General features: G+C 31.4%; 2 protein-coding genes across 2 annotated transcripts in view; one reads left to right on the plus strand and one right to left on the minus strand.

The window, feature by feature from the left end:
* The window catches only part of LOC128240094 (uncharacterized), a 48788-nt gene that overhangs the window by 24374 nt on the left and 11808 nt on the right, over positions 1–12606 (plus strand). The window lies entirely within an intron of this gene.
* Positions 4184–7288, minus strand: LOC128241186 (uncharacterized). The gene is made up of 5 exons (XM_052958146.1): positions 7188–7288; positions 5591–5682; positions 4756–4886; positions 4366–4455; positions 4184–4251 (listed from the first exon to the last, which is right to left on the minus strand). The coding sequence occupies exons 2-5, from the start codon at positions 5668–5670 to the stop codon at positions 4184–4186; spliced, it is 369 nt and encodes a 122-aa protein (XP_052814106.1). The 5' UTR covers positions 5671–5682; positions 7188–7288.

Here is a 12606-nt window from a genome sequence, read left to right on the forward strand (position 1 = left end):
AGTTTGAAATCAAATCCAGAAATTCTACATTAATCTGTGCGATGGTGAATCATACAAAAAATAAATTGAAAGGGTTTAGAATATTGATAAATTTGTGATTAAAATGTGTTTAACCTTTCGAATGTATCGGTTCAATGATATCTCACTTATCCGAGTTTAATTTAAAAGAATGGTGCAGAAACCACGGTATTTCTACCTTATGAGACGACTGTAGATCACAGTGTATGTTTAAGCACTCGCTCATCATTTAATAATTTTGCGTTGTCAGCCATTAAACACAAGGTTAAAATCTTGTTAACAGTATTGTATATTTTCCAATAATGCATTGTTTAGTAAGTAGATAAAGGTTTATCACTCAAAATTTATTTTTGTTATACATGTGTATGTATTGATTTTGAATAAGAGTGTCACTTTAATTACACCACACTATACGCCTGAAAGTATTCATAGAATAACAGTTTAGGGAAAAGAAACACTCATTCAAAATATTCTTGCTAATCATTGTTCCAATACCAATTAAAGGAATTTTAGCCTTAGCATTTTCACTTTTAAAAAAGTTTAAAAACGACAGGGTTAATCATAAATCTACTTAACACAGGGATTCACTGTATTAAAGAAGAATACCCTTCATGTCATGTCAAGAAAGTATACTAAATAGTTGTGGGCATAATGTACTGAAATAATGCACTTGTTTACTGCGTACTTCCCGTGATACTTATCATTAATTTGAAGTGTATCGTTTACAGCAAAGTCATAGTTATGGTAAATATACTATTTTTTAAGACTCTCTTTAGCTTTGTCTTCATTCGTTGGTTTGACATGTGCAGTAGGTTTAAAACATTAAACTGTACATACAATGATACTACTACTACAACTTCAACTAATTGATAATAGTCATGAAAATAACAAATAAAGTAAAAGAAGCAGTAGAAGTAGAAGGAGTATAAGTGGTAGTAGCTGTAGCAGTAGCAGTAGCAGTAGCAGTAGCAGTAGTAGTAGTAGTAGTAGTAGTAGTAGTAGTAGTAGTAGTAGTAGTAGTAGTAGTAGTAGTAATAGTAGTAGTAGTATAAGTAGCTGAAGCAGTAGTAATAGCAGTAGCAGTAGCAGTAGCTGATCAGTAGCAGCAGCAGTAGTAGTAGAAGTAATAGTAGTAGTAGTAGAAGTAGTAGTAGTAGTAGTAGTAGTAGTAGTAGCAGTAGTAGTAGTAGTAGTAGTAGTAGTAGTAGTAGTAGTAGTAGTAGTAGTAGTAGTAGTAGTAGTAGTAGTAGTAGTAGTAGAAGTAGTAGTAGTAGTAGTAGTAGTAGTGGTAGTAGTAGTAGTAGTAGTAGTAGTAGTATCAGCAGCAGTAGCAGCAGCAGTATAAGCAGCAGTAGCAATAACAAAAGCGCACTAGTAGAAGAAGTAGTAGAAATAAAGCATACCTTAAGTACATAAATGTTCCTTACTTTTAAGGAAATGAAATGATAAACGCTGAATTTAGTTTTACTTGTATTTTCGATAATATTTTAATGGTATCTGAAAATACTCCTACATAAACAATAAACGTTCTGTTCCCGCAACAATGCAGATTGAGTTTAAAATATGCCTGCCACTTGTAAATAAGATGTTGTTTTAATACCATTTATAAATATCTCGTTTCATCAAAGTTAAAATTTCAAAACATCTGCGCAATAAAATGTTCATTGGATTATAAAGCAAAAAGGAAATCAGTAGTGTATTATCCAGATTACTTGTTTGAAAAGAGCAGGCGTTTGAGACACCATCATCGGCTTGATAATAGGAATCTGTACTTCAGTAAACAGTGATTTTCTTCTCATACGTCGTAGACATAATATTTATTTAAGACGGAATTCTTGTGGTGTGTTGTGTTTTACCTATTCATATTGTACGAAAATTGCTGTTTTATGTACGTACAGGTGTCAATTAAAATTGCAGAAAAATATGCCACATATTCCAAGGAACATTCATGAAGGAAGATACCTGTTTTAGATTAGATTTGTTCACAGACATAAATAAAACCTGCCACTCTGTCAAAGCTCAAAAACATCGGCTTCAGCAACCCGATTTCTTTCTTGGTGGTCCTAATTTTCTTGCAACAGAATCTTTACAAACACCTGTCACCAATTTCTCGAAACTTCTTAAGTCCCTTATAACAGGATTAGGCTTAACTAACTTTTTCTGTTTTTGCAATAACTTGAATACTTTTTTCTTCTTTAAGAGCGTTAATACTTTAGATAGGAATAATCTATATGTTAATTACATTAAACCATTTTTCATAAATCAAAATCACATTTAAGTTTGTATTTTGCTAATTAAAATAAGCTTCTTAAGGTTGTTAAGCTTAAGAAGTTTCGGGAAATTGGGGCCTGTTCTTCTGCAAAGCGGTTAGCGAGAAAGTTACCACTCTCTTTGCCCGTGTGAAGCGGCATAAAGATAAGTAGCAAATACGAGACGAGATAGACTGACTTGAACGAACATACATGATACTGGAATGACCATTTGAGGATGTCATTTTCGGAAATCAATGCTCATGTATATTTTGTCGTCATATTCCAGTCACTAAGACAAACTTTGTTGTAGCGTCTGCACAATTAATATTGTAATAATTTAAAGAATTTAAATATATTTGCTGATATATTAATTTTATTGACCCTATGCAATTAACACAATTTGATTTTCATTGACTCTTCGTATTGAAAAAAAACATTCTTACATATTTAGCAATCTTGCATTTCAAAGCATAAACTATCGCTAAGCACCAGCTTAGCAATATGGATTTGAGTGCGAAAGTTCCATTGGTTAACCTTAATTTCAACTTATATATCGTCGTCATAGTGCAATAAGTCAATATCTGTATTTAGAAATAGAAGCAGATATTGAGTTATTGCACTAAGGTGACGATATAACATTTTTCTATAAAATAGATATGCAGACTGATGGGCGATAATTTGCTAGATATGCGCAAACAGATTTTATTCGGCGAGCATATTGGTGAAAAACCGAACTTGGTTTTCTGATTGATGATGAACGTCGAGATATTTAAAGTAGTAAGCTTATTTGTAAATAAAGCATTTAGAAACATAATACCAGTACAAATATCAATATGACCGGCGTGTAATTTGCCTTTCTAACGATCACACTGTGTTAAAACCTGGTGTGTGAAACAAATAGCAAACTGTATGTTTACAAGGTGTTGTTATCATTCCTATTTGAAGTTGCGATTCTTATTTTTGATGAACGTATTTAAACAAGTTATTGCTCTTGCTGTTAATTAGAATCGTTTAAAAGAATGGTAAAGTTCGTCCAGCTAATTAAACAAAATGAAAAAAATCCGTTGATGTTTTACTTGCCATTTAATTAACCAATTTCGCCAATAAAGTTATTAATAAAAGCACACGATTATATTATCCAATGACGTACTTTTACCATATCAGTCAACCATCTTCTGTGAAGTGACGTAGGGTCCCATTTGCAACATTACTCTAACAAGTTCATTTGTGGGAATGCTCGAAGTGGGAAAATCGCATTTCTTTTTATTGTTTATTAATACAATTAATATAGTCTTAACACCATAAAAATACAATACAAAAAGGCCAATGTATAACAGATTTCAATTTAATTAAAACAAACTAAAAACTAACAAACTAAAATACAAACTGCAAAAAAAGATCGATATACTTCGTGTATGTCATTAATTTACACATTAGTAAACAACAAATTATTTACTTTTCAATTTAACCAAATACATTATTTGGTCTCTAGGAACCAAAATTTGAAATTATCTTCCCTCGTTGTATTCTTACTTAGCCTTATAAATTGTAGTAGATTATAAACACTGTTACTGCATAATTCAAACGAACAGAATAAACGGTTGGGATACATTTAAAATAGTCATACATAATAAATAACGATTCATTAAAACGAGTAAAAATGAAAATGAATTGCACAAATAGCAAGGCATATCACAGATAGAAAGTTCATTGGTTGTCATAAAAGCCAATCTGCAAATTAAACATCAGAGTTCTAATGGCTGAGAGTACAGAACGGATTAACTAGCAATCCAGAACCCTGGCAATTCACCAGAAGTGTCCCATAAAGGTAGGAAAAACAAAACAGATTGACCAGCAATCCGAAAGGTGTTCACACCAGTCCGGATGTGTTCAATAATACAAATACACTGTTCCTAGTTTGGCGAAAGCCTGTAGCTATTGTAGAACATATTTTTCTCAAAATGGGATACCCGTCCATCACCTGAAAGTATATATCATAATCAGTTTTATATTTGCTTTGTTAACATATTCAATTCGTCTGATACTTAACGGTATGTGTTTCGTGTAAATATGAAAAAACAGAATCCAATCTTACCATCCGTATCAACGTGTTTGAGCACCCAATCCGCGAGCCAGCCACCTGTATCTTTGCAAAGACTGCGGACTACGTACAGCATGAAGTCATCTAAAAAGCGTTCAAGCAAATTGATAATACTTCTTCAAATGATCTCCCACAAATAAATACATTGATAAATGAAAACAAACTCCTTCATATTCCATTTCTTACAATACAAAACTTGTTCTGAATTGAAAGTGCTAATACTTATTGACTTAAAAATACATAGTATGTGAATATTTTGATACAGACAGAATAGTATTTTATTATTTCAATCAAACATAAAACTGGACTGAACTAATGGCATCATTTATGCTGATTAAAAATGATATATTTTATACAAGCTAATATTATAATGTATCAACATACCATTTGTTAAGCCTGTGTTGCTCTGCTTATCAGATAATGAGCAGACCTTGTCAATTAATGCTCTCTGAAGCATCTGTCTCTGGTCATGGGTCTTGCACAGGTTGTTTTGTCCGAAATTTTGGGCACTTTCTCTGAATACAAAAGCAACAACATACAGTTTTTCTGCTATCATTTTTGGCTGATACACTATTTTGAATTTTAAAATATCATTTTAACACTTTTTAACGTCCGTTGCTTGTTCGTATTCACCTCAATTATTGTATGAACTTGTATATTTTAATTGAAGGCAAACGAATGTTCATCTTTATATTGTTTCCGTCCAGAACATATATTCATATCAAGTGTTACTCTTATGTCTAATGTCTTTCTATAATAAATGATTTGCAAAGTGCACCTTTTTTCTGAAGAAACAAATTCTTAAATCTTAGATATTGACGGCTTGAACCCTTCAACAAATTTGATATTTGCTCAATGTCTTTAAATTCCATGATTGATAAGGCCTTTCAAAAAAAGCCTTAAATTAGTCCTTTGTTTACTAAGAGTCCTCGTGGGCGAGTTGTTTTTCATGTAAGTTTTCTCTTTTTTTCTTGTCTGTACAGGCGAGTGTTCGCTCCCCACACAAACAATGTGTTTTTATACATTGCACTATTTTTCTACTATAATGAGGTATATTTCAAGTTCAGCTAGCACAAAATAATGTCGAACACTTAGCATATGAATATGCATTGATCAAATTAACGTTTAAAATGATAAAAAAACATGTTTAGAAAACATAAACCCAGACTTAATTAATAACATAAACATATGCGTTATGGTCATTAAGAATACTACTTACAAATATTGGAAGGACTTTCCAGATACACATAAAACGTCCATTCCCAAAACACTGAGAACCAACACGACACACTGTTTCATATTTTGTTAAATCTGTAAGAAAAAACAACAAATGTTAACATAATTCGCACCATTTATTTTACCATTATTGTCGAAAAATAAACAATGAAAACCACACGGGCAAGCCGTAGTCAAAACCCTATCAAAGGTCCCATCAAAATATCCCGATTACATACTCCGCTGCAATTTTTTACCATTATTATAAAAAAACAAAAGAATGAAATCTACGGGACAAGCCTTAGTCAAAACGTTAACGAAGATCCCGTTATAATACACCCGGACGAGACCAATCGGACAGGGAACGAGATTCACCCGACGTTACAAACTAAAATTATTCCGATTCCTATGGTGGTATATTACTGTTGTTAGATAACCTGATAGCGTTCGCGAATTATTTCATATTTACCACTTATTTTTCGCGATAATCATATAGCTATCTAGTTAACATTCGCGATACCTTTTTTTTTTGAAAGATAAAAATATCATAAGACTAAAAACAGTCGTCAAAGTGCCTAGAACTGCCACCTATTACCCTTTTTAGCAATCCAACACTAACATTCAGGTTAACTGGTTTGCAAATTCCACGTTAGTACCTAGGATACTTGCTGGATAACTATATAAGATTCGTGTGACCACTTAGCTATTAATGCACTTTTGCCTTCTCGCAGTAACTGGTTATCTAGATATGGCTTGCGAATTCCACTGTATGCGTAGCATAATAACTGGTTAACTTGATGAGATTCGTGTTATTATTAATTATCGCGAACATTAAGTGGTTAACACGAAATAATTCGCGAGCGCTATCAGGTTATCTTACGGCAGTAAAATGTCACAATAGATTCCCAACTAATAATACTACGGATGCCTTGTTTGCTTTCAAAATATCATCTTACTTCAAAACTAAATAATTGATACGAGCAGTTCCCTTCATTACAGAATAAACATATCAATGTATTAACATATAAACTCTGCAGTTACATCTAACATCAAAGTTGATCAATAATTTGACACAAATTCACATTGCATTGTACTGTTATGCTATCCTTAATAAGCATACCTAGTTTTTTATATATATTATGTATGTATTGTGCTGTTTGTGGAGTTTTGATTTTATGTTCTATGTCTTTGGCATTTACTCAGTGCCATTGGACCGGGTTTATGTTTAAACTGTTTGCTACTGAGCTTGTTTCTGTAGTTTTTCGCATAAATATTGTATAAATTTAATACATAATTAAGAGGCGTCCCATTTATTTTATTAACAATTGTCTTATCTTATCTAATATTCTTTATCCTGATTACTCGTTTAAAATTTAATGATACGTATTTGAAGGGTTAAATAAATACATCTTGACAAAAACATTCAAAATCAAAATGTAAACAACATATTAAATATCAGATCAAAATAAATAAATAATAATAATAATAATAATAATAATAATAATAATAATAATAATAATAATAATAATAATTATAATAATAATAATAATAATAATAATAATAATAATAATAATAATAATAATAATATCGTACTATCCTACCTGTTTTCTTTAATATAAGCTAAAACGTTTTAAGTTAATGTTTTATAGTTTTATATATTTTCCACACAAATAAAAGGTTATTAAGTGAAACTCAATGACACCTTAGATACTGAAACTGAACTTAAGTGGGAATTGAATCTTATTTTATAGTAAAGACTTCATTCATTACTCAGATTACAGATTCCCTTCGAATTTTTAATCCCTTCGTACGCCTACCAGAAAAGTCAATTTAATCACGCAAGTACTTCCACTCTTACGTATTAACCAACCTATTGGTCGGAATATGAATGCACGAGATAAAACCATGCATTTCTGTGGTAACACACCAAAATTATCATATTCAAACTTTGACAATATTTTATGTACTATTAATTGATTTAAAGAAAAAGTAGAAACCGCCAACTGGTACCTATACAATACGATAAACATTATCCTCCTAATATAGTAGAATAAGTATCATATTTCATAATGCCAGTAAACACACCGTTAACGCCGCTCAGTCTAGTATATAAAATGAAGCGGGAATACCCCTTTGCACTAGCCGTAATATGATGTGATATTATATACCCCACCACTTGATGGTCCGGACATTCCTTCTCCAATCGTTAAATATGCACTCTTTCTCCCAAAAAAATGAATGGAAATTGATACAACTGATTTTTTGTACAGAAAAGGAAGAATAGGTGTACAAACAATGGTTGTGTACATAGGATACCGAGTTTGATAGCAAGAAAGGTTCAGAAAACACGATATTTATATCGTTTGAGTCGAAAGTAGATAGCACTAAATCTTTTAACACTCACCAATAATTTGATATGTTTACGTATTTAGCAATTACATACACGTTTACAATATGGTTATCAGTTATAAATATTTTCCATCAATGCATTTTTAGTAAGAAGTTAAGAGATATGTCACTGAAAATTAATGTTTGTTATACATGTGTATGTATTGATTTTGAATAACTGTAAGATTATAATCTCGCAAACACGTTAAGCAATTTTACAGAGAAATGGATTATGAATGCTGATATATATTTTTCATTCATATCACTGCCTCTCTCTCCCCTCACCTCATTCCTACAACACACTCACACTCACCCATCATATTGAAGCTACTATCGAATAATTTTATAGACGTAAAGGTTATTTATTAACTGGTCTTTCAGGTTTCAACTCCGATTCTATTGTTTTTCATCTGATCATTACATTTAATGAACAGTTTAAATCAGACCAAAAATGTCAGTCATTTACACATTCAGTCTGCGCAAATGACCAAGAAAACATACCATGTTTACTGGTGTTCTACTTTAGTTATTTTCAAATCCGTTAAGCGGTTAAAGATATATGAAGCGTATACGAAATGCAGATATATGACCTTTGACCTTTAAATGTGACCTTAACCTTGAAAGAGCTGGTTGTTACATGCGCTCTGCCGGTAAGTTATTTAGAAATCCTTCAAGTATTTTAAGAGTTTTGAAGTGGACACGAAATAAATATAGTCATAAGACATTTGATCTGTAGGTGTGACATTGACCTTGAAACGAGCTGCTAAAAGAACGACAACATGAAATTTTATGATAAAGCAGGAAACATTAAACCCATACAGTGAACTCAATACTTAAATGCTTCATTATCACTATCTACGTAGCTCATATTGTTTATTATATGCGTCTTATATTTTGCTTTATTATACCTGAACATGTACGAAAGTGTTAATGCACAATTTATACATTTTCACATTTGACCGTCAAACAAACAAACAATTAACATTGATATCCGATAAGGCGATTTTGATTCCGGTTTTTGTTGATGTTGTTTCAAATGGCCGTAAACTAGGGAGTATTTTAACAATGCCTTTCACATTGACTCACTTGATCCATAGTAGTAATCGTAGTATAATGGATTAGCACTTAGCTTAATGACAATGTCATTAATATAAGGCAAGGTGTGTTGTGATTCACTCTACTTATGCCCCAGATTCAGTTATAAGCTAGCTCGATGACAGATACTGAGTAATTCTGAATATACACTTCCAATTCAGGCTCTTGCTTACAACATGAGGATTTTAATTTGATAGGAACGGTTTTAAGCTGGATTAGAACTGGAATTGGAAATCCTTGCAAGTTATTGCCTTTTGGTAGAAACTAATCTAATTTGAAATAAATCAAAACACTTTCAAACCTTATGTTGTCAATTTATTGCTAAAATTGTTTCAAAGGAGACACTTGTCTTTTACACCAATGCAAATGGCAAGTTATTAGAACACATGGACACTATTGTAATGTTTTGTTTTAATGATATTTGCTTTTATGGTTAAACAATGATACAAAACGCCTATATAGTTTTTTCCTGTGGTAATATACTTCATTTGTAGGGCTTTATTACTTATTTGTATTGTCACCAAGTAAGAGATGAAATTAATTGTTTGTGGTTAACAGGCTTTTAAATATAATTGATAACAAATTAGGCAAACAATTGCTTATGACAATAACCATCTTTAGCAGGTGTATTTGCCTTAATTAATTTCTTAGGTGAGAAATTGGTGAAATGGTGAAGTGGCAAGTAATTGTGAATGCCCAAGACTATGTTAAACGATCATAACAAGCAGTAACAAATTTAACTCTTAATTCTGCTTATTCCAATATAGCTGTAAAAAAACAATGTGTACAAGGTACCATCAACAGCGCAAAATAAATAACCGATGTATATATCTGCATATGAATTATTATCCTTTGAAAATGATATTGAAATTGAATATTCACAAATAACGCAATTATAATGCAAATATACATATACGAAAGTATGCCTTGTATGTATTGATATCATGATTTAATGGAATTATTTTGAACTTCATTTTTCTATATGTAGTTATAGAATAATCAGGAAAAATAATAAGGAACAAAATGATTTATCAATTTTGGCGCTTCACTTACTTGTACTTTCGTGTGTACTTACCAGAAACAGTCAAAACTATATTGAACTACAGGATCATTATTTGTTATATAATTATAAGTCTCAAGTGTAAAATAATATCGATTATATAGACAATAAACGATTGCCTACAAAGACAAGTACTGAATACTTATCGCGGTATATACAAACTATCTATATAAATTGTATGATATATTAGTCACTCGTGTTTAAGTTGACCGATTTTAAACAAGACGATGACTCAAATGAAGAAATATGGAAATTGATTTTAGATTTATTTTCTATTGAATTGCAATACCGAAAACATTTCACTGTAACGTTGTCAAACATATCAAATGTGACCTAGACAGAAAAGCCGTTTGTCTCGGGTCATGGTATCGCTTTTGAAATTTGTTATCAATTATATTTAAAAGCCTGTTAACCACAAACAATTAATTTCATCTCTTACTTGGTGACAATACAAATAAGTAATAAAGCCCTACAAATGAAGTATATTACCACAGGAAAAAACTATATAGGCGTTTTGTATCATTGTTTAACCATAAAAGCAAATATCATTAAAACAAAACATTACAATAGTGTCCATGTGTTCTAATAACTTGCCATTTGCATTGGTGTAGAAGACAAGTGTCTCCTTTGAAACAATTTTAGCAATAAATTGACAACATAAGGTTTGAAAGTGTTTTGAATTATTATCCTTTGAAAATGATATTGAAATTGAATATTCACAAATAACGCAATTATAATGCAAATATACATATACGAAAGTATGCTTTGTATGTATTGATATCATGATTTAATGGAATTATTTTGAACTTCATTTTTCTATATGTAGTTATAGAATAATCAGGAAAAATAATAAGGAACAAAATGATTTATCAATTTTGGCGCTTCACTTACTTGTACTTTCGTGTGTACTTACCAGAAACAGTCAAAACTATATTGAACTACAGGATCATTATTTGTTATATAATTATAAGTCTCAAGTGTAAAATAATATCGATTATATAGACAATAAACGATTGCCTACAAAGACAAGTACTGAATACTTATCGCGGTATATACAAACTATCTATATAAATTGTATGATATATTAGTCACTCGTGTTTAAGTTGACCGATTTTAAACAAGACGATGACTCAAATGAAGAAATATGGAAATTGATTTTAGATTTATTTTCTATTGATTTGCAATACCGAAAACATTTCACTGTAACGTTGTCAAACATATCAAATGTGACCTAGACAGAAAAGCCGTTTGTCTCGGGTCATGGTATCGCTTTTGAAAAGGTTCACCATGTAATATTATATTCTACTATTCAATCTGTCATATATCATCAAAGATAGGATACCCGGTTGAATCATGAAAGGTCTAGTGTCTGTAATCAAAATAGACGGCTTGTCATATACCGCATGTTCCGAACATTAAACATTTCAATTAAAAATAAAGTATCGACATAAATTAAAAACAGATACAGCCATTAAAAACCAATTAATTTGAACGGTTATCTGCTGTGCAAAAGTAATTAGATAACTGCACTAAAGTATCTTGGTAGTTTTAAGTGTAATAATTTAAAAAAAGGTTTCGTGTTGCAATAAAAATCACTTTCTTGCTCACTGATTGTGCATGTCACTACTATGTTTTCAGAAGTCTTTTCTCTTTGTTTCATCATAATTAAGCTATAATCTCTATCAACTCGGCTTGTAAAAGTAGTTTAACAGATTCATGTGTCAAGACGTCATTTCATTATGAGCTAGCACTTTTTCGCAATTTCAGGTGAATTTTGTATCCGGTCATAGAGTTCTTGGAATTACTTTATCAGTGTCTATGTTATTTTTACTAAAACTTTCACTGTTTCATGTAATTGCATGCTCTGATGAAGCTTATATTTTTAATTTTGCGATTATTTATACATGTTGGGATACGTGTGATGCTTTGGCCATATAAACCAATTTAATACCTCTGTAAATGAAATCGTGTTCTATTATCCCACCATCCAAACACAAGCATCAAAAAAGCTTTACCGATAGTGGTGGGATAACCGCATTGGAAGAGCCCAAACGACCGTGAACTAGAGACACAAACGCACAAATATTGCTTTTATAAATACAAACACCACAAATTTGTCGTTTAGGCCCTTGCCACATGCCTCCTAACAGGGCTTATAGGGTTTGTCCCTGTAGTTTCAATTGGATAATTGTATTACTCGACTCATGTTATTTACCTGTACTAAGTAACTAATAAGTATGTAAAATAAACAATGCGTTCATATTGTATACTTCAAATATAAAACATACCATAGCGTTACCAAAACTGTCACAACGTTCACAAATTTTTGGGTCGGATACCTTTACCTTTAGAAACCATACGAAGCAAAACACCATTGTAACACTCTGAATCAACTACAATGAACCTGAAGCGACAACTCAAGTTGTCAAACAATCAAGTATTATCCCTGTATGGAGACATAACGTACGAAACTGAAC

This window comes from Mya arenaria, chromosome 7 (assembly GCF_026914265.1).
Source record: "Mya arenaria isolate MELC-2E11 chromosome 7, ASM2691426v1".
Classification (NCBI taxonomy): domain Eukaryota; kingdom Metazoa; phylum Mollusca; class Bivalvia; order Myida; family Myidae; genus Mya; species Mya arenaria.